General features: G+C 43.1%; 1 protein-coding gene across 1 annotated transcript in view; it reads right to left on the reverse strand.

Annotated features, from left to right (window-relative positions):
* PPM1H (protein phosphatase, Mg2+/Mn2+ dependent 1H) overlaps positions 1-22,848 on the reverse strand; it is a 194,412-nt gene that overhangs the window by 40,265 nt on the left and 131,299 nt on the right. The window contains exons 5-6 of the mRNA XM_075930876.2: positions 21,159-21,243; positions 11,773-11,891 (exon numbers count right to left, since the gene is read on the reverse strand). Coding sequence (XP_075786991.2) covers positions 11,773-11,891; positions 21,159-21,243 — 204 coding nt within the window. The remainder of the gene's footprint in view (positions 1-11,772; positions 11,892-21,158; positions 21,244-22,848) is intronic.

The raw sequence follows: 22,848 nt of genomic DNA on the forward strand, positions 1-22,848 counted from the left end.
ACTCATCTTCATGCCAAGAGGTTGGATGGGTGTGTACAAGGTAAACTGAAAACCTGACATGGAAGGTGCAAAAGAGGAGTAAAATGTATTTATAAAACCTGCCCAATGTAGGTGGCAATAGGGAGGAGGAAAATGGAAAAAACAAGCAACCATAACCAAAGAAAAGATTTTCAAACTAAAATATATTTGAGGAGGTAAAGTCCATTTTTACAGAGACCTCAACAGAGTTGGGTCTGTTGCGCAAACAATGGGGAACTGCTATTGCATCTTGCAGCTTTACTTTTCTCCTTTCCGTGCGGCAATGACTATTACTTGTCTGTTTTGTCTTTGTTTTATCCTGCCCCAAAGACACTGGCTCAGTTCCTGTGGCATGTGTGCACTTGGGAAAGTGGAGCCATTCATCATTGTCAGGAGATGTGCTGTACACAGCAGGTCAGGTCTCATCCCCCGCTGCTCCTGCAGCCAGAGCTGCAAATCTTGAAAACATGCAGAACATGCACATTGCAAACAACCATTTATCATTAGAGAGCTGTGCTCCAGACAGCCAGGCGATGAGCTGCCTCCTCCGTGCACAGAAAAGAACCATTTCCCAGCCCCTCTCCCATTACAGGAGCTATGCAAATGACTAATTCACCTTGCTATTTTCTCCCGGTTTGCTAGTAGCTCTGGATTACAGTTCCTGCTGCAAAAATGACATCCTACCCCACTTTTCTCTAGAAAAGCCCAAAGCTGCCAAGGTGGCTCTAATCATTAAATTATGAAAATGTAAGTCGCTGGGAGGAAATTAATACCAGGCACAACCAGGAAAAGGCTGCTTTCTTGTGAAGTAATTATGAAATTAAAATTTGATCTCTCCCTGGCAGTTCTCCAAAGGATATGAGACTGGGGTCTAAGCACAACAATAGTCAGAATTTCAACAGAGGAAGCACAGTGGGTTCTACTAGACAAAAAAAGCCCATACAATACTAATAAAAATATGAACTTTTTATGGTAAGTTGAATGAATATGGCTAAAAGGTGTAATCAAGCGGGTGAAGTTGCAGGGTTTGCTGACTTCCAATTACTCTTTACAACTTGGAGTCAAGCTGTTAGGAAATGCAGCTTATCTGAATAAGACTAATAATGCTAAGTTAATTAGACCCACAGGCATTGACCAGAAGATAAATTCAGGCTTAAAAGAGGGACACTGTCACTTTAAATACTGCCTTGGGATCCAAGGGAAAGCTAATGAGGAGTGTCAGTTGGGGCTGTTTTATTAGGTAGTTCTCTAGAGGATAAAGCCTGAGGTTTCTGTAACAAGGTTTCTGTGCTTGATTCAATAAATCAATTTATATTAAACGGGGGTGCAGCGCTGGCCTTGGCTTCATAAAGCACTCTGTGGCATTTCTCAATCTGCTTATCCACTTCTCTGTCAGGCTACCTGAATGTGCTGTCAGAGGACACTGAACAGAGCAATAAAGGATAAGACATCGTCCACCTTGACAATATTTGTTCAAATCAACCTGCATGTTCCCAACCAAACCATGCACAATTGGCTCTCTGTGTAGGATTTTGGGTTCCTGTTAAGTGATTAAGACTTTATTTTTGAGAGCTGAAGTGTGAGCTACAGACATCAATGCAGGCTACACAATAAAAGCAAAGGTCATCCATCCCAAATAAAATTTAAAAAAAAAACCCTCACTTTAAACTCATTTCATTAGATGATCAGAGTCCGAAAGACCTTTCCCCTTCAAAAGAAAAGAGAGCTTTAAATTAGTTGGAAGCATTCCATGGAGTGGACAATATTGACTCTAGAGCAGGCCTGGGCAAAATACAGCCTGCGGGCTGGATCTGGCCCGCCAAACCACTGGATTCAGCCCGCAGAGGCAGCGGGGAGCCCCAGGCAGGCTCCTCTGCTTGCCCCGCAGCCTCACGCATCGTGCAGAAACACAGCTGCTAGGCTCCGCTTCTGTTTTAAAACTGGAGGGGAGGAGGAAAGTTTTAGGAGCTGCCCCACCCGCAGCACATTCCTATTGGCCGGTTTCTGGCAGAAACCAGCCAATGCGAGCTGCTTGTTGGAGTAACAGGCAGCCAAGAAGAATCATGCCCCCTCTTCCTCAACTCAGTTATTCATGAAGCACATGGCCAGGCTGGCTGGAAAACATTTTAAGTCTGCAGGCAGGCAGGCTAGTTTGGCAGAAGTCTCTTGGTCACAGCCTGCTTCTGGCACCTCAGCCCTTTCCTGCCCCAACTCTCTGCTCCCCACCCCCCAACTCAACATACCCAAACCCTCTGTCCCCCTCTTACACCTATACCCCTCCCAGAACTGGCACCCCCAATCTCCTGCTCCAGATCACAATCCCCTCCTACCCTAGGTCACATTCCAAACCCCTGCACTCCAGTCCCCTGCCCTACGTCACAACCACCTGCTTCATCCCAACTCCCTCCCAGACTCCAGTCTCCCTCCTGCACCCCAGTCCCTTACCCCAAGCTCCCTTCTGCACCCAACCGCCATCCCAGACCCTACATCTCCTCCATTAATATCCTCGAAGAGTGCAGCCCTCAACCACTTTCCAAAATCTTGGAGTGGCCTCCCCCCCTAACAAAAATAATTGCCCAATGTTATTTGTTTAGCGCTAGTCCTAGAATACAATCCTTTTTTGGTTTGGAGTAAGTCACACACAGGAATTGCTCCCAAAAATGTGATAACCACTGGCAGCTAACCGTAAACAATCATAATACCTCTCAGAGAAAGCAGATCTGGGCACAGCTGTACAGTTAGTTACACAGAATGCTCAGATGCTGCTTGTGACTTCTATTCACTTCATTTCTAGTTTTAATCCCTTAAATATAGGTGGGACAGCAGCTTGTTAGAACATTTTCAATCATATTAATTGTATCAAAGCCAAAATATTTTCCAAAGTTTTGGTCATTTCTGACACAAAAAACTTTCCTGATTCAAAAAGCTCAGGTTTCAGTCTCAAAACAGCCATTTCTACACAGTTCTGTTTTTGCAAAACCATTCCAAAGGTTTGAATTTTGGCACTATGAAGGCTGAAAACAAATTCTGAAACCTCACAAGCTGCCATGCAGCCACCAGACTTTATAGCCACAGGTGAAGAAACATCACTGGTGTATCTGTTGCCTCACGGACAGCCCAGCAGGACATGTGGAAAGATACCAGACATGCTCTCTTCATGATAAGGTTTAACTTCTACCAGCCATGGGCCTGAGAACCCAGTACCACCGATCCAGCTGTGAGAAACTGTTCTTTCAGCTCAGTAATACAGACATCTGCCAGAAAATTGCAGCTTGAGATGGCTCAGAGGCTTGTTCAGCAGGAGACAGAGCTCTTAAGATACAATGCCAGCTACAGTATATATCCCGTGATGGCTGCTTGACACAACGCCGAGGGGGGTGACTTGCATTAAGCTCCCACCTAAAGGCTATAATTGAATTTTTGGCACAAAATCTGAACAGAAGGGAGACAAGTTTGGAGTGGGGGCGGGGTAGAGATTGGGGGAGAAGGGAAAGGGTTGGTCTCAAAGCAATTACATGCAGCATTAGACTAGTATGAGGCAGTGCATGTTGTTGGATCAATGGCTGTCCTAACGCTATGAAGAAGCTTGGCAGCTCTGTTACCACTGTGAGCTGCTGAAACAAAGCCAGTGGAGAAACTTCATGGAGGGAAAAAAGAAAAAAGAAACGAAGCCCAACTGCTTTGTGACAGTCCCAGAGACAATAACCTCTTGTAATCCAAACAAGCTGGCCAAGCCAATCTATTGTTGAGACTCTGAAATGCTCCAGACCACAGTAGAAGGGAAAAAATTACAATCCTATAGCTTCTAGCAGAAAACACAGAAAAACACCCTGAATTTTTAAAATAAAGTGCAGTTCCTTTTTCAAAAGAAACCCTGAGGGCTATGTATTACACCGCAGGAATTTGTAAGTTTCCCTTGCACTCAATAATTGTGTGTGAGAATGAGTGTTTCTCTTTCTAAAACCTCCCCGTACATCTACTCACTCATGCAGGAGATATACTGATCAAAGAACTGCCAATGAATTCCACACACTCCTCCCTGCCCTATGCCCCTCTCTCTTTTCAAATTTGGCAGAGGTTTAGTAAACCAGGCTCTACCATAATGAATCTTCCGGAAAAGGAAAGGAAAGAGATATTGGCTTAAACACCATAATAGCTACCCTAACTCAAGGAAGGAAAAAGGAGAAGCAAGCAACCTGAGGAGAGTAATCATCACGATGAATAACAATAGTCACTGAGCTTGTAGGTATGTTAGATTTTTAACATGAACCATTTTTAGCCATTTCAAACTACAGGCAGTCCCCGGGTTACATACAAGATAGGGAATATAGGTTTGTTCTTAAGTTGAATTTGTACGTAACTCGGAACTGGCTCCAGATTCAGCCGCTGCTGCTGAAACTGACCAGGGGCTGACTACAGGAAGCCCGAGGCAGAGTTGCTCTGCCCCCAGCTTCCTGGAATCAGCCACTGATCAGTTTCAACAGCGGCTGAATCTGGAACCTGGGACAGAAGAGCTGGGGCGCTGCCGGGTAGGTCCCCCTAGGACCAACCCGGCAGCACCCCAGCTGCTCTACCCCAGGCGTCCACAACAAAAGCCTGGTCTGCTGGGGGGGGGGGGGGGGCCGCACAGCTAGTGCGCCCCCGCCCCCCCCCCCCAGCAGACCAGGGAGACCCGGAGCAAAGCCACAGAGGCGCAGGACCCCACCGCCTCCAAGGCTTTGCCCCGGGTGTCCCTGGTCTGCTCGGGGTGTCCCTGGTCTGCTGGGAGGGGTCCCGAGCAGACCAGGGACACCCGGAGCAAAGCCTTGGAGGCGCAGGACCCCGCTGCCTCTGCGGCTTTGCTCTGGGTGTCCCTGGTCTGCTGGGGACCACCCCAGCAGACCAGGGACACCCGGAGCAGCTTTTCTTGCCCCGGAGGACGCGGTGGCGGGACCACTGCGTGTCTGGGTGGTCCCGCCGCCCGCGAGTTCCGGGGCGAGAAAAGCCCCGTTCGTAAGTGCGGATCCGACATAAGTCGGATCTGCGGAACTCGGGGACTGCCTGTACTGAAGTGAGGGGCCTGTTTAATGAGCTAAACAGAGGACTCCTGCCTAGATTATTACACAAGAATACACAGGTAGTGGGGAAGCACAACTTCCTTGACCAAGCACATTTAAACCTGAAATGGCACCCTTATCAGCTAAGCTTCATGAGGCCATAACAGGCCTTTCACCATTTGATTGTTTTTAGCTCTGACAGAGAAACAAGAGAGACTGCTTATAAACTAGCACTGGCCTTGGTCTGAAGTTGAGTATCTTGCAGCCATTTTCTCAGACTGATGACTCCAGTATAAAAGTGGCCCCTCCTCTTTACTGACATTAAATACAAGGGTTAGATGGGAGCTGTAGCATCATCTTCCATTTGCATTTTTGTGGCTCTGGCCATTACCTTGTTCTTCAGCTCTCAGTTCACCACAGATGTACTGAGGTGTGAATTTCTAATTATGAATTAACACAGGTGTGGCCAACCCATTACAGACAAAGAGCCAAATAGTGGTGGATACAGTGCAAAGAGCCGAGGGAAAAAAGTTGTTGAGGGAAAAAAAACAAAAAAAGGCCGGCCATTGCCCTTTTAAGAGCAGAGCAGGCATTGCCCTTTTAAGGTGCCCATTTTGAAGGCAGCCATTTTGAAGTCTGCACGGGACGCTGCGATTCTGTCTCTTTCAGACAGAAACACGCTGCCCCTTTCAGAGTCACGGGTGCGGGAGCCGCAATTTTTTCTTTGAAGAGCCGCATGCGGCTCGCAAGCTGCGGGTAGCCACCCCTGAACACACGTTAACTAACAGAACTGGAAACTACAGTGTAAATACAATGCAAATGTTTGTTCCAATGTTTGTTGCTAGTTGTGTTTAATCCTAACCTAGCAACAGCGACCTGTATGCAGTCTAGGCTGAAATGTGTAACTCTGTTAACACGTGTTAAAATGTGACTAAAAATTCAAGTGTGGACTTACCTTAGGCAAAGAGAACATCAACAATGAAGACCTGCGAGTTGACAGAGTTTATACACAAGCATTAATGGGGACACAGGATATTGGACTATCCAATATGGCAATCCCTATCTCCAACAGAGGCCAATGCTAGATGCTTCAGAGAAAGGTACAGGAAACCTCATAATCCTTAAGAGTTAATCTTATGTTATGGGAGAGGGGAACAGAAGCTCCTAATATATCTCCTTTATACCATTCATTATTTGATACTGTCATGTCCCCTCTTAGGCATCTCCTTTAGAAAGCTATTTGCCATTTCCCTCCAATCTCCTCATATTCAGGGGTGGCCCTAGACTACTGCCAGCAACTGGCGCCCTAGGCGAACCATGTAATTGGCACCCCCGCCTCCAAACCCCTCAATGATATTGCGCCACCATTTGGCGCCCCATTTAACTTGACGCCCTAGGTGACTGCCTAGTTCGCCTATACGGACAGGCCGCCCCTGCTCTTATTTATGTCCCTAAACACACCTCTAATTTTGCAAATGTTCTCTTTTAGGTAGGACGAGAAGTGCTGTACATCACACTGAGATTAGGACATATAATTGATTTATATAATATCAAAATATTATCTGTATTATTCACCATCTGTTCCTTATTCATCCTGATATTGTATTTGCCTTTTTGATGACAGGTTCACAACTCCATTGAGCAGTTCACAATGATGACCAGATTTTGCCTGTGTCAATATTGTTAATTTTGAACCCTATAAGGCCGTGGTCACCAACAGGTTGATCACAATTGACTGGTCAATCGCGAGGCCTCGACCAGCCGATCGTGAGGCGTCCTGTCCACCCCGCCCCCATTTCCCTCCCATCCCTGAGAAGCCCCACTACCTACCTCAAGTGAAAATGGAGGTAGTGTAGGCTTCCCAGGGATGGACAGAAGTCCTGCAGCTTAGCGCCACTTCTGGCGATTCCGGAGGTAGCGCTAGCTGCTCTGCCTGGTGTACTGCGGGAGGGAGCATCGGCTCCCTGCACAGCACAGGAGAGGTGATTCAGCCCCGGGGGAGGCGTGCGCGCGGCGGTTGGCCCTGGGGCAGGCGTGCGCGGGGTTTCCCTGCGCTGGGGGGGGGGGGGGGGGCCCGGGGCAGGCACGCACTGGTTTCCCTCTGGGGGTGGGGAATCCTGGGAGGAGGCAGATACGGGGGACTCTCTGTCTCTACTGGTACTTCACTCCCCTGCCCCCACTCCCCAGCCACAGAACTCTGTCTCCACTCCCCTGGCCCCACTGCCCGAACTCAGTCCCCACTCTCCTGTCCCCAGCTACAGAACTCTGTCCCCACTCCCCTCCCCAAACGCAGTCCCCACTCCCCTGTCCCCAGCCACAGAATTCTGTTCCCACTCCCCTGTCCCCAGCCACAGAACTCTGTCTCTATTCTTGTCCCCACTGACACCCTGTCCCCAGCTGCAGAAACCTGTCCCCACTGGCACTCTGTCCCCTGCTACAGAACCCTGTCCTCTGCCCTCCCAGCACCCTGTTCCCTCTTCCCTGCCCCCAGCCACAGACCTCTGTCCCCACAAAATGTATAATTATAAATGCTTCATTTTAGATTTAAATAGCATGAATAAAAAACAGACCATTTATTTCATAACTATAAACACGTGATTTTAACTTTATATATTGCATAATTTAAAAATAAACTGTTTATCAGAGTGTGTAAGTAAGGGCTGGGGATAGCAAGTGATGGACAGGAGGAGAATAGAGAGGGCGGGGCTTCAAGGAAGGGGCGGGACGGTAGATCTTCGCCTGTTCGGAGATTTAAAAAGTGATCTTGGGTGTAAAAAGGTTGGAGACCACTGCTATAAGGTGATTGAGTAGTTGAAATTTTCCCCCTTATTGTGTGGATTCTTTTGCATTTATCAACGCAGAAATCCATTTGCCATTGTGTTGCCCATTCTCCCAGTTAGTTTAGGTCTCAAGTTCCTCCCATTACTGCCATAGAGCAGTTTTTAAACTAAGAGATGGAGGAAAGCCGATTGGTGCGGAGATGCACGTAAATTGGAGGGAGACTTCTCTTAGAGGAGAATCCATTGATAGAGATTCTCTAAGCTGTAGTCAGAAAGAGAGGAGGGGAGAGGGCAAACCATGGGCCAGAGCAGACAAACAACCACATACAAAGGAATCCAATGCATCAGGGAAGGGCAGACAAATAAGCAGTGGCAAATTTTTAAAGTGCTTGTACACAAATGCTAGGAGTCTCACTAATAATATGGGTGAACTAGAGTACCTTGTATTAAATGAAGAGATTGACATAGACATCACTGCAACCTGGTGGAATGAGGAAAATCTGTGGGACACAATCATACCAGGATATAAAATATATAGAAAGGATAGAGCAGGCCGGGTGGGTGGCAGAGTGGCACTGTATGTGAAAGATAATGTAGAATCAAATGAAATAAAAATATTAAGCGAATCAACATGTTCAATAGAATCGCTACGGATAGTAATTCCATGCTCCAATAATAAGAAATTAGCAGTAGGGATATATTACCGACCACCTGACCAGGACAGCGATACTGACATTGAAATGCTGAGGGACATTAGAGAGGCTACCAAAATAAAGAACTCTATAATAATGGGGGATTTTAATTACCCCCATATTTACTGGATACATGTCACCTCTGGAAGAGAAGCGGAGATAAAATTTCTCAATAGCTTAAATGACTGCTTCTTGGAGCAGCTGGTGCAGGAACCCACAAGGGGAGAGGCAATTCTCGATTTAGTCCTGAGTGGAGTGCAGGATCAGGTCCAGGAAATAACCGTTACAGGACCGCTTGGGAATAGTGACCATAATATAATAACGTTCAACATTCCTGTGGTGGGAAGAACACATTAGCAGTCCAGCACCCTGGCATTTAATTTCAAAAAGGGGAATTACACAAAAATGAGGAGGTTAGTTAAACAGAAATTAAAAGGCACAATGACTAGACCCAAATCCCTGAAAGCTGCATGGAAACTTTTTAAAGACACCATAATAGAGGCCCAACTTAAATGTATACCCCAAATTAAAAAACATAGCAAGAGACCTAAAAAAGAGTCACCATGGCTTAACCACCATGTAAAAGAAGCAGTGAGGGACAAAAAGGTATCTTTTAAGAAGTGGAAGTCCAATCCTAGTGAGATAAATAGAAAGAAATATAAACACTGTCAAATCAAGTGTAAAAATGTAATAAGAAAAGCAAAAAAAGATTTTGAGGAACAACTAGCCAAAGACTCAAAAAGAAATAACAAAATGTTTTTTAAGTACATTAGAAGCAGGAAGCCTGCTAAAAAAACCTATGGGTCCCCTAGACGATCAAGCTATAAAAGGAGCAATCAAGGACGATAAAGCCATCGCGGAGAAACTAAATGATTTCTTTGGTTCAGTCTTCACGGCTGAGGACGTTGGGGAGATTCCAAAATCTGCACCGTCCTTTGTGGGTGATGAATCAGAGGAACTGTCCCGGATTGAAGTGTCATTAGAGGAGGTTTTGGAACAAATAGAAAAACTTAACGTTCACAAATCTCCTGGACCGGATGGCATTCATCCAAGGGTTCTAAAAGAACTCAAATGAGAAATTGCTGAGCTATTATCTGTGGTTTGTTACCTATCCTTTAAATCGGCTTCCGTACCTAATGACTGGAAGGTAGCCAACGTGACACCAATATTTAAAAAGGGCTCTAGAGGCGATCCTGGCAATTACAGACCGGTAAGTCTAACTTCAGTACCGGGCCAATTAGTCAAAACAATAGCGAAGAATAAAATTGTGAAGCATGTAGAAGAACATAATTTGTGGGACAAAAGTCAACATGGTTTCTGTAAAGGGAAATCCTGTCTTATTAATCTATTAGAGTTCTTTGAAGGGGTTAACAAACATGCGGACAAGAGGGATCCAGTAGATATAGTATACTTGGATTTTCAGAAAGCATTTGACAGGGTCCCTCACCAAAGGCTCTTGTGTAAATTACATGGCCATGGGATAGGAGGGAAGGTCCTTTCTTGGATTGAGAACTGGTTAAAAGACAGGAAACAAAGGGTAGGAATAAATGGTAAATTTTCAGATTGGAGAGAGGTAACTAGTGATGTCCCCCAGGGACCAATCCTTTTCAACTTATTCATAAATGATCTGGAGAAAGGGGTAAGCAGTGAGGTAGTAAAGTTTGCAGATGATACAAAACTGTTTAGGATAGTCAAGACAGAAGCAGACTGTGAGGGACTCCAAGAAGATCTCACCAGACTGAGTGATTGGGCAACAAAATGGCAAATGAAATTTAATGTGGATAAGTGTAAAGTAATGCATAGCGGGAAAAATAACCCCAATTATACGTACAGTATGATGGGGGCTAATTTGGCTACAACAAATCAGGAAAGAGATCTTGGAGTTATCATTGACAGTTCTCTGAAAACTTCCACGCAGTGTGCAGTGACGGTCAAAAAGGCAAATAGGATGCTAGGAATTATTAGGAAAGGGATAGAAAATAAGACCCAGAATATCTTACTGCCCCTGTATAAAACTATGGTACGCCCACATCTTGAATACTGTATACAGATGTGCTCTCCTCACATCAAAAAAGATATTTTGGCCTTGGAAAGGGTTCAGAAAAGGGCAACTAAAATGATTAGGGGTTTGGAATGGGTCCCATATGAGGAGAGGTTAAAGCAACTGGGACTTTTCAGTTTAGAAAAGAAGAGACTGAGGAGGGATATGATAGAGCTATATAAAATCAGGAGTGGTGTGGAGAGGGCCGATAAAGAAAAGTTCTTTATTAGTTCCCTAAGTAGAAGAACTAGAGGACACCAAATGAAATTAATGGGTAGCAGGTTTAAAACTAATAAAAGAAAGTTCTTCTTCACACAGCGCATAGTCAACTTGTGGAACTCCTTGTCAGAGGAGGCTAGGACTATAATAGAGTTTAAAGAGAAGCTAGATAATTTCCTGGAGGTTAGGTCCAAAAAAGGCTATTAGCCAGGGGATAAAATGGTGTCCCTGGCCTCTGTTTGTCAGAGGCTGGAGAGGGATGGCAGGAGACAAATAGCTTGATCATTGTCTTCGGTCTGTCCTCTCTGGGGCACCTGGATACTGGGCTAGATGGACCTTTGGTCTGACCCAGTACGGCCGTTCTTATGTTCTCTCTACCTAGACTAACTTAAATAATAGGATTACCTGCAAATCTGGCTACCTCACTGCTCATTCCCCTTTGCAGAGAAATGATAAATATATTAAACACTGCAATAACTATTACAGAATCTTGACTCACCTTGCTGTTAACCCTTTGCCAAAAGGGAATTTGATCATTTGTTTCTCCTCTGAGTTTCCCTTCACTTACCTGTTTTTAATACTTTGCCCCTTCACACAATAACTTTCTTTTTCCCCAGTAGCTTCGTGCGGCACCATATCCAATTCCTTTCAAAAGTCTAGGGTAATCTACCCTACAAGCACTTCTGCGGCACATCATTCAAGAAAATGAATGTTAAACCAGATACTACCATATTTATAAAATAATGATTTTAAACACATGAAAGAGTCACATGGTATGTCCTTTGTCTTGCCTCTCTATCATCTCACTCCAAGACTAAGGTCATAACACTAGACAACAATCTCTGATTTATTTAAGGTTTTGACTTGTAAAAAGGAAAAGTTACACAGAGGGTGAATCCTTTGCACAATACATGCACACTTTTGACTTAGACAGATTTACACTGACTTTTTTCCCTTTTCAGGGCTCAGCAACAGCATGCACTTACCAGCCAGTCATGTTAAAGTCCCTGTAGAGCATCCTCTTCCCAACTTCCTTGCGCTGTACCCTCCTTGGAAACTCTAAATGAGTGAATTCGTTTCCCAGCAAGTGGGGCTGCATGAAAGCCTATGGGCAAAAAACGAGAAACCATACTCATTTCATACTAAAAAAATCATTCATATTGTATGAGATAGTCTCAAATTTGTATTCCTGTGTACGAATACTGTTTGCTAGGATCATCGCCTCTTTTTAAACAGTAAAAAATACATAAAAGCAGGAAGGGAATGACTATTTGGTGATTAGGGAGTATTGGATTAGATTTCTCCACTACTCTGTTTCTTAGAGGAGTGAGATCTCCGCCAAGTCTTCTATGTCTTCCCTACTTTTAACATACCAACATTTAGCAGCTTTATAGCACTAGTCACCCATTTAACTCAAGGCAGTTTGATAAGGCAGATAGAATCTTAGCCATGATGATAATGCCTGTCATGGGTATTTTTAGCAAAAGTCACAGACAGGTCATGGGCAAGAAACAGTGGCTACTGAGGCAAGGGCTGAGCGCTGCTACTCCAGCGCCCAACGCCAGCCACTGTTCCGGAAGGCCTGGAGCTGACCACCCATCAGCTGTTCTGGAAGTTGCTGCTCCAGCAGCCCTGCCCCAGAAGTAGTCATAACGATTCCTGAATGTCATGGAATCCATTACCTGCAGGATGGAATCGCAGCCTTAATTATCATCCCATTTTATAGCTGCTGAACTAGAGAGAGCGTGCGTGCACAGCCAGGCTCCTGCCCCCTAGTTCAGCACCAGCAACAATCTAGTGTTACCAACATACCATGGTACCTGTAGTCTTCATTCAGCTAGCCCGTTTCCATTTTTGTAGCACTTTTTTAATTAATCGCTTTCCTTATTAAAAAACCAAAGCAGTTCTGACCTATTTTTCCTGCTAAAAACTTATACTAGTTCCTGACAAACTGCTGATAATAAACCAACCCTGGGTTATAAAATATTTTCTGTACTATGAGTATATCTGGTCCTGGAAGTGAATAATTATTCATGCTGCACAGATCCAACCACAGTGGGGTAAGGACATTTACCAGAGCTGGTCAGAAAATGGAGTCTGCACCCCTGCTCAAATTTTCAGCCAACAACTGAAATATTTCCGTCCTGCTTCATGAAAGTTGTAGTTTGGGTGCTTCATTTTCCCATTTTCCATTATGTGCCAGGTTAAACTGCATCTTCCTAAATGATGCACCACGGTGTCAGTTCTTGGTGATAGAAGGCAGTATTGTGATGGAACTCATCATGGCAACTGCATGGTGGCAGTGCATTGTGGGAGTTTAAATTTGTTCAATGAGCCTGGCCCATAGAAATGAACTAGAGCATGAAGCACCACAATTGTAATTCCCATGAGGCACTGTGGTGGCATTTCAGAATCACAATACTTCTGTTTCCAGCCAAAATGTTTTGGCTTTCAGGAATTCAATTTAAAATAATCATTCTTTTGTGTGGAAATCAGAAACCCTTCACAGAAAATTTAATTTCAGTTAACCCCTCCCAATTTTCTGGCAGAAACAGCTTTGCTGAAATGTTTTTGGGCTGACCCTAACAATATTTACACAGCTCTGCTAATATTCCTCAGTTTTGATCTGTTGCACTTGAGCTATTGAGAGCCTGAGTCCCTTGACCAAAGACTGCTTGCTAATCTTTCTCTATATATACATTTTTCTTTCCTGTGGGATGACAAAGTGACATCACGTCGTCACTGGTGTCATCTCGCCCTCAGCTCCAGACAGCTCCAGATCCTTCCGCTGCAGTCTGCAGCCCCTCCTCGCACCACGCTACCACTGCTGCTGGCCAGACCATGCCCAGAATATGCACCCTTGCCTTTCCTGCTGACCGGCCTCTTCCCCGACAACCCTACCGGCTGCAGCCCCTCCTCTCACCATGATGCTACTATTGCCACCAGCCGCCCTGGCCACCTTTACCGCTGCCATTGGCTGCCCGGCCCTGCCCCCTGGTCCTAGTCACCTTTCTCACTGACCAGCCTCTTCCCCCACAGCCCTATCAGCTTCAGCCCCTCCTGGTGCTAGGCCTAGCCCCCTTACTCAGTCCCCCTTCAGTTGAGACTCCACACCCTCAGCCCTCTCACATATGGTAGTTCTACCACCTCACCCCACCACGAGGTTGAAGCACCAGCACTGGCTTCCTGTGGGTGGGAGGGAGGGAGTCCCAAGGCTCCCCATGCACTGCTGCTTCCCTTCCCCCTCCCATGGCTGGGGGAACAGCAGCACAGGGACGTGCTTCAAGGAGGATTTTCCTGCTGTTCCTCTAGCTGGGGGAGAGAAGGGAAACGGCAGCATGCAGGGAGTCTCGGGGCTTTCTTCTCTCCCGCCCCCTGCAGTAAGCTAGTGCTGTTGCTTCAACCTCACGGGGAGAGAGGAGAAAGGGGGTGAGGCTGGAGCACCAGTGCGGGCTCTCTGCTATCAGGGGAGAAGGGGGGCTGAGCTGGAGCTGGTGAGTGAGGGAGCTGGGGGGGGGGCCTCAGCAAGTGAGTGAGGGGGTAGGGGGTTGGGGTCTCGGGTTGCGGGGGGTGAGGCAGGAATGCCAGCATGGGCTCCCAGAGTGGCCCCAGCCTCCTTACTCACTACCCTGCTGAGACCCTGCACCCAATCCACTTGCTCACCACCCTGCCGATATCCCGCATCCCAGCCCCCTCACTCACCACCCTGCCAAGACCCAGCACACCCAACACCCTCACTCACTGCCCTGCTGGGGCCTCATGCCCCGAGCCCCCTCACACACACCCTCCACTGAAATCCCACATCCTCAGCCTGCTTCCTGTCCCCCTTCCCTCTGGCCAGACACCTACCCCCCAGCCCGTTCTTGCCTCCTTCCCCCAGCTAGACACCTATGCCCAGAGAGAGGGGGGTCGGTGAGCATAGCGAGCAGGGGGCACAGCCCCCCAGTGTTACTAAAGGGTATGGTGATTCTGTGATGCGGACCAATATCAGACTAAATGACTCCTTTTCATTTGGGTCCTAGGAGGCAGTAATGCCGAAATCCCCTGAAGTGAAAAGTGAATCTGTTAACACTATATCTGAGCTCATGTACATAATTAACTGTTGTGTTTCCTCTCCACATTCTACCATAAGCAGCAGCAGCAAAAGGACAAATGAAAGAAACATTTAATGATAATTTACATGTGATGGGTTTTCTGCATTTATTGACAGTGAACTCCTGCCTGAGACAAACAAGTCAAATTTACCAGGGATCATTGGGCCTACAGTAGACAGACAGAAGTTGCATTTCCTTCACCCTTCTGAAAATGGCCCCTTTTGTCCTGTTCAGCTGGCTAAGGGTATAAAATCTGCCTTATCTTCACGAGCAGCTGCACTCAGGGAAGATCAAATGAGCTGGCATTAGTTTCTAGGTATGTCATAAATCTAGTGCTCATGAAAAGTGACTAGTTGGGAGTGCTATTTACTGATCTACACAACAGTTCTTGTACAAATAGGTCACAATAAAATATTCCTTCCATTTAAGGCATGAACTTACTGAACTCAGTGGGAGCTAGGTCAGGCTTAACACATCACAACTCTTGCCTAAAATAAATCAATTGCTTCCATTCTTTTATCCAGACATCTTTTGGGGAAAAACCTCCAGCTCACTGAAATGGAATCAAGGCAGATGTTTTTCTGAGTAGCTGACTAGGTTGCAGTCTACTTTCAAGGCCCAACTCTCAAGCTTGTAAGTTCCACCAAATCCCTTCTCAGCACAGAACAACATTACTGTATTTCATAACTGTAATCTTCAATGAAGTTCCCCTAAAATATTGTCATAAAAGTCCATGCAGACGGATCTCTGTTCTCTGTTAAAAGAAATACTGTTGAGATATTACAGTTAGAACATTTCTGATCTGGCAACATCGGGGCTTTGAACTGAGCCTAGTGGTAGTTGTGGGGTGGTCAGTTGTGAGGGGAGCAGGAGCTGGTGATCAGGAGGAGAGCCCAGGATGGCAGCAGAGCAGCTGGAATTGACCTTCCCCGGTCCGGCAAACTACCTCGTTTGAGATCGGTCAGTCCCAAGGGTGCTGGACCTGGGAGGTCCAACCTGTACTGATTTTAAAAAAATATCTAGTGATGTCAAAACTAAAGAAGAGGATTTCTATACTTTTACTTTAGTATTTTAGATATCCTATATGTAAATTTACATACAATCATTGAATTTATCTTTCTTTTTTATTGAAAACTATACATGTCTAAAACCATTAATTTAGTAAATTGCACTATTAAATATATTTGGTAATTTCTGAGAGCTCAGAGATGGGACAGAAACCTGATTGCTAATTTTAATAGAGAATTTTATATTTTCCTGATTTTCTAAATAAATTTCAGAAACTCAATATTATATTACAACTTTGGCTGGGATTTTCCACTATTTACTCTTTTAATCTGCCATGTTAAAAAGTGAAATCCATATTTAGTTTGGAATCTTGCTGATTCCATTTTTTAAAAATTGTATTATCTTGAGCAAATATTTATAAATGCAGTCAAAGCTTGGTGTTCTCTGAAGTTAAAAAGACAGCATTGTTTTAAAAACAAACAAACAAACAAACAAAAACAACGAAACCTAACACCTATGGGTTTTTCACCCATGGATTATAAAATTGCTTGTTATACTATAGAGAGGTCCAAAAGAAACCAAATTAAAAAGGCTTTTAGCAATATTTTTTTTTCTTGGAAAACAAGAATTTCCCTTATTGCAAAGGGAAAGTGATTGTGAAAGAATGCATTTCATAAAGATTTACTCAGATGGAAAATGTAAGGTCACACGTGAAATAAGATTAATAAAGCTGGCAGAGCTATCAGTGGACTGCTAATGTTCAAATAAGATTTCTCTTCTGCAGCCAACCCTCAATGGTTGATTTATAATCTCAGAATCTTAACTTGATTCTAGTATTTTTGACGTCAGTAAAACAGAAGGAGAAGAGGAATTTGGAAGCTGCTGGTGTCTGCATGTGAGCTGAATTCTTATGTGAAGGAACATTTCTTTTGCAGTTATTCTTGATGTTTCCCTGGTAATTCTATAAAGTGGTAAGAATATGCTACTATAAAATCCAAGATTCACTCCTTTCAGACTGACTTAAAACTGTTCCTTCTTCACTACAAAGCATGGCTCTTTGCCTTCCCTGGGTAGCAGATTGGCTTTTGCAATAGTACAAGAAAACACATACACAACAAAAACCTTAAACATCTGCAGCTCTTTAAAGGAGATCCACAAGCAGACAAAAAAAATCTCTGTAATTGATCAACAAAAGCAAAATGGCAATCGATTCTAATAACATTTAAGCAGTGATAATATGCCACATTTACCAATGATTTTGCATATACTAAGTCTAGGTTATAAAGAATGCTAAGAGAAAAATATACTTCACAGAAAAAAAAAGCAAAAGCAACCAATCTCAGTGAATACCAAATACTTTACTTTCTGTATCCTTAACAATGTAATTAAAAAGGCTTCACTATACTATTCTAGTTTTAGGGCACAAAAAACATTTTCCACCATTTTGATCTTTATTACTATCTGCTTTGGCACAAATCTACAGTATTCTGTATTATGTGCTTTTGGAGTCAGCCATTTTATGGTTGGCTATATCAAAGATTCACCCTTAGTTATGTTCTTTTAACAGTTAGCCATGTAGAAAGCATCCCACACATGGAAATGTGAGTCACTTTTCTTTCAAGTAGCGGGTTTCCCTTTTGCCTTTTTATTAAAATTGATCTGCAAAGCAAATGTGAAAACCAAGTCATATTTATGTATAAATATCCCAACAAATTAGGCTGTAGAGTGCATTCATGTGCTCACAATTCTCTCTGTGAAGTTGTTTGATACCGACTTGTTCAGTCATGTTATAGAATGTATCATTTTGACATCTAACATCAGAAGCTTCATTGCAACCGATAGTGTTATCAGTGCTGGCATTTTTACGCACACATATAGCCAAGCTTCAAGGTATATTACTATTCCTTTAATAGGAGGACAGTTATCCTTGTACATTTTTCTGAAGTACATTTTAGTGCCTGACCCCAGACAAACTAGAATGAGTTGAGTGTGATGCACGCAGAAGACTACTAGGGCTGGATCCATATTCAAGCGAAACAACAGGGAATCTAAATAGGGGGAAACATTAGACAAAGAAAACAAGTCTCCAGGGTCAGATCCTCAGTGGACAGTTGTAGTTTCCCTTAATACAGTAAAGTTTCCAACTGGCATAGAACTGACACTGGCTTTCCCTAGCACCAGATGGACACAAAAAGTAGCTTATAGCCACCTTTGCGCTTCCTTTTGCCCGGTGCATCAAGCAGAGCTTTGGTGCATCTGAAGATTTGGATCTGAGGTGAATGTGTAAAGAAACGTGAGAGTAAGACATACAGACAAAACTGATATTTTGGAAGAAAACCATACCATCTGATTATCAGGAAGTTGAAAGGAGCTCTCCCCCTCCCCAAATCATACAGTGTTGCCATACACCAGATAGTACTTTGTAAACTAACCTTTTGGACAGAGAAATATCTATTTAAAAGAATTATATGAGGGGAAGAATGATCTTGTGACTATGGCACTAGACATACTCAAGAGATCTGTGTTCAGTTCCCAGCTCCAGAACAGACTTATATATTGCAGAGCAAGGTATATTATCTCTTTGAGGCACAGTTCCCCAACCACTAAAAGAAACAAGAACAATTCCTTCTGCCTACTCCTGGTCTTTCTAGACTGCTAACTTTCTGAGGCAGGAACATTGCCTTAAACTATGTACAGACAGTGGTTAGCCCCGATTTCTAAGTATGTTTATAATGCAAATGATAATGTACCATTCTGCAATACATTTTAGTTGATAGTACTCAAACTTTCCAAAGGGAATACATGGTAAAATACATGTGGCAAAACCACACTAAATGGCAAAATATGGAACATTCAAATGAAAACTCTCTTCAAAAGGTAACAGCCAATCTCAACAGATACATTCTTTGCTAGCTCAAATGCTGATGTGTCAGAAAACTCCAGAAGGCAACAGATCAGTGCACAGTCTCACTATTTTGAAGCAAAAGGACAACACGTTAGAGGCTGGCAAAAGCCTGTCTAGAGAAGGGTCTACTACATGCATGGAACCTATCTGAGAGCAAAACAACCCCAAGTGCTGTGAATCTGGAGAGAGAAGGGAATGCAAATGTAACACTTGGACACCTTTTGCTATATGGTCTGCATGGTTAGCTATTGTAACTTTAAGAGTAGATGCCTGATAGGAGGGAGTCTGCAACTGGAAGCTCAAAGAAGTTTCTACTCATTGACAGAGCATGCTGCTTATGCTGCAAATATCCATACAGCTTTATGGAACCAATGAAAGCCAGGGTCTGCATTTAGTTAAATTTTCTACTAAAGTAGTAACAGTAGATGAGGCTGTTCCTTACTAGACAGTTTACGAATGGAAGCCCAAGTGATCCAGAAGGGTCATTCTCATGGATATTTTAGGACAGGCCATACTAAAACTGTGTTATAATTTGGATTGGTCAGAAAATCCGATGTCTAAAAGTTTTCCTGTACTGTTAAACCAGTTCTAGTTCCAGTTCCAACAGTGAACTGGGCCACTTTCTTCTGTATTTCTGGAGGAGACAAGACTGCAGTGGATTTATGGTTCATTTGAACTAAACACATATTCCGACTGAGGTAATATTACAGGCACTGACAACTGCAGAGAGAAATATTTATGCTAAAAAGACCAGAATGAGCAGATTGTGTTGTTCAGTGTACAAGGGAGGGGGAACTGGGAAACTACATTTAAATGGGAAGCCAGACACGTGCATCTAAACAAATCCCAAGTAAATACCCTTAAGTCAAGGGAGTGCAGTGAATATTGGTTTCCAGCGACATAAGGATGAAAAGAGCCAGATGAGGGCCCTGGAAAGATGAGGATGACCAGGAACTTCATATAATTTAGATACATTTTAATTAAGCATTTGGATTTTTTGGAGTGAGGTGTTTATTTAAGGTAAACAAAAAAACATGGAGTTGTTTTGAGGTTCGCCTTAAAAAAACAGATGTTTTCTAAGTATCTCAAAGTATTGGTAGGTGGTTACCTTGTTTTGTTTTTATACTAAAGTTGAAGTCTTACTTATGGAATGTTTGAAATTATCTCTAATTTTGTTTCATGCTTTTGCTATCTTATGTGTATTTCCTTTGAACATGATACCCCGGGCTCAGGCTACATATACAAATGAAATAAACAAAGGTGAAGAAAATTCCAGGGGAAACAGCAGAAGTGCTTTTCAAATCAGTTGCTGTTTTCACATATAAGCCAGAAAGGACATCAAAAGAGCAAAAATCCCTTGTAGGCAGTGCTTTATCTCTTATTTCCCAGAGAAGTGCCAGGCTCCCAAGATACTACAGATTCCCTTTATTTTATAGGAAAACAAATCATTTTAAATATAACTAAGCATAAATATGTATTAGGCCTGTTTTGTGTTTGGCTCTCTGAATATGAATATTTCCCAAAGTAATTCTTTTCTCTGAAAATTTCAGACTCAAGCAATGAACTGGAATAGGACTTAAATCTGAATAAAAACAAAAAGGCATTTCATTCAAAAGCATTTAAGAAACCCCTAACAACTCTGCATATCTGCCCTGCCAAATACTATGACAATTGGACCAGGCTAAACATAAAAGGTATTATGCAGCAGGACAGTAGGCGTTGACTTACCCAGTTAATAAGGAGGCTGCACTAACTTTTAACTCTTGAGAGGCAAACCAAAAGAGACCGGTTTGTAATAGATAAGAAATCTGTTTGCAATGCCTACTTTTTATTATCTCATATGTGATACAGCAATCAGCGGGCTCAACTGTTAGCTTCAATGGTGTAAAAATAAAATGGTGGATTGAGTCAGAAATTCAAAATATATTTGGTTATTTGTTACATGGCATCTAGGGTACGAGTGTTTTGCACACTGCATCTATCTCTCATCAGCTAATCATTGACTTCAGGGGGTTCTGCTGCCCTAAGCAAACTAGAGCAGCTTAACATTTAAACACTATCCATCGCTCCTGATTCATAGTTACCCACACTGAATGAGACCACCTCTATGGTAGATTCAGCTTAGGTAGAGATCTTTGTGAGTCATGCTAATAAAACAAGGGGAAAAAATATGCACCAGTGTGTTTCACACCCAAATGTCAAGATGGCTACATTCTATACCTTGTACAATAAATAACAGGAATGAGTTATGTACCCTAAGCAGTTTGTTCATAAACGTGCTATAATAAAATGTTACCTAACAATGCTTGTGAACACCACAGCAACAGTTAGCAGCAGCAGCTAGTACAGCCCTCAGGTCTCTTACCAGATATTGTAGTCGCTGACGCTCACTCTCAGGCGTGAATTCTGAAGACATTGGGATAACTTCTTTGTTCCTGATTATTATAGCCCTGCAATTTTATTGTTATAAAACATTGTTAGTAGAGACTACAGAAAATACTGGGACATATGGTCTGTTTCTAACATTGCTGGGTGCTTATTCTGCTTGGACCAGAGCAAGACCAAAAAAGGCTCCTCCCCCCCCCGCAAAAAAAAAGATTATGAAAACAAGATACAAACTCTTGTCTCATTTTATTTTTGGTCAAATGGCAAAGCAGTAGATTTGCTTATGGCAAATTCACTTCATTAGAGCTCAGAAAAATCAGGCAGCCAAACAATAAGGGCAGGAATTATTTCAACCCAAGAATACAGGGTCTATTTTTATTAGTGAAAGCCAGACACTCAGAGGAGGTGCTGCAGATTTACTGATTGCAGAGCCACCCTTTGCAAGCTTTAATCCCAGTAACAACGAACATTCTCCAACCTGCTGGTTTCAGATGACTCATGCAATGCACTTTCCAGTTATTGATTGGTCATATAGCATATCGTAACATTTCCATTCTCGCAGCAAATGGAAATGGCAAAGCAAATCCTGTTTAACACAAATCTAACTAGTTACCTGCCAGAAGAAGACAGGTAATGGGATGGCTATATATCATCTGGCAGATTTCACACACATTTCTGCAAACAGCACAGAGAAAAGAAAATTCTACCAAATAATGAACATTCTTCTGTCATCCCTATAATATATCTGTATAAAATAAAATGTCACATTTGTCCTCTGTGTACCTGTTTTAGCCAATAGAAGTTGCACTAAAGGAGAATTTAGTCCATAATGTTTCAACTGTATTTATTGTTCATGTATCTATTCTAACAATAGAATTTTAGTCTCAGACCTTTTCATTATTTATTCAGCCTCTTAAGTAGTGCACATAACATGCTTTATACTTTGGTTAGAGAATATGTACATGCTCCCAAATATTTTATTATCGTTAGATCTGCCCACCTAGATCATTAGAGCAGCTTAACATTTTAACACTATTCTGATTTCTCCAATTTTGCCATTATAGTATGCGTACACAAGACCCGTTATTGTTATTTTTATTCAAGTTTTTACAGTCCTAAAATTGTATCAGTCCTTTCTTTTGTGATCCTTTATGTACTTGTGTTATTCATATCCTACTCCTCTGATAATCTAATCAGTTTGTTGACTGCTGTCCTACACAGACTATCTTACTGGGGCTGAAAAGCCATCAAAGGATATTCTATGTCCACAAACACTTTGATGAACCCTAGTGGAGATTAAAAAGACAAACCCTCCTTGAAGAACAATCCTTAAAGCACTGCTTTACACAATTAGCTCTATCGCATCACTACAATACATAACATACCTGTGAGTCATTTCATGCTATATTGGATTAATGTAATATACAAACCACCAGCTAATATTCAAATGTTGCAAATAATGCAATGGAATAATGCAGGGGGGAAATGGGTAGGATTGTAGGGTTTCTGTGGAAATGAGCAGGGATGCCTGGAAGTTGTATTGCAGAGAACGCAGGACTTCTGTTACAAAGAGTCTGTAGGGCGAGGAAAATGGGGAGAGGGAAGGATAGTTTTGACAGAAACTATGAGCTTATTGCTGCAAATATAGCTAGAAGGCAACACACACAGAA

The sequence above is a fragment of the Pelodiscus sinensis genome, chromosome 1 (assembly GCF_052426305.1).
Source record: "Pelodiscus sinensis isolate ZL-2025 chromosome 1, ASM5242630v1, whole genome shotgun sequence".
NCBI classification, from domain to species: domain Eukaryota; kingdom Metazoa; phylum Chordata; order Testudines; family Trionychidae; genus Pelodiscus; species Pelodiscus sinensis.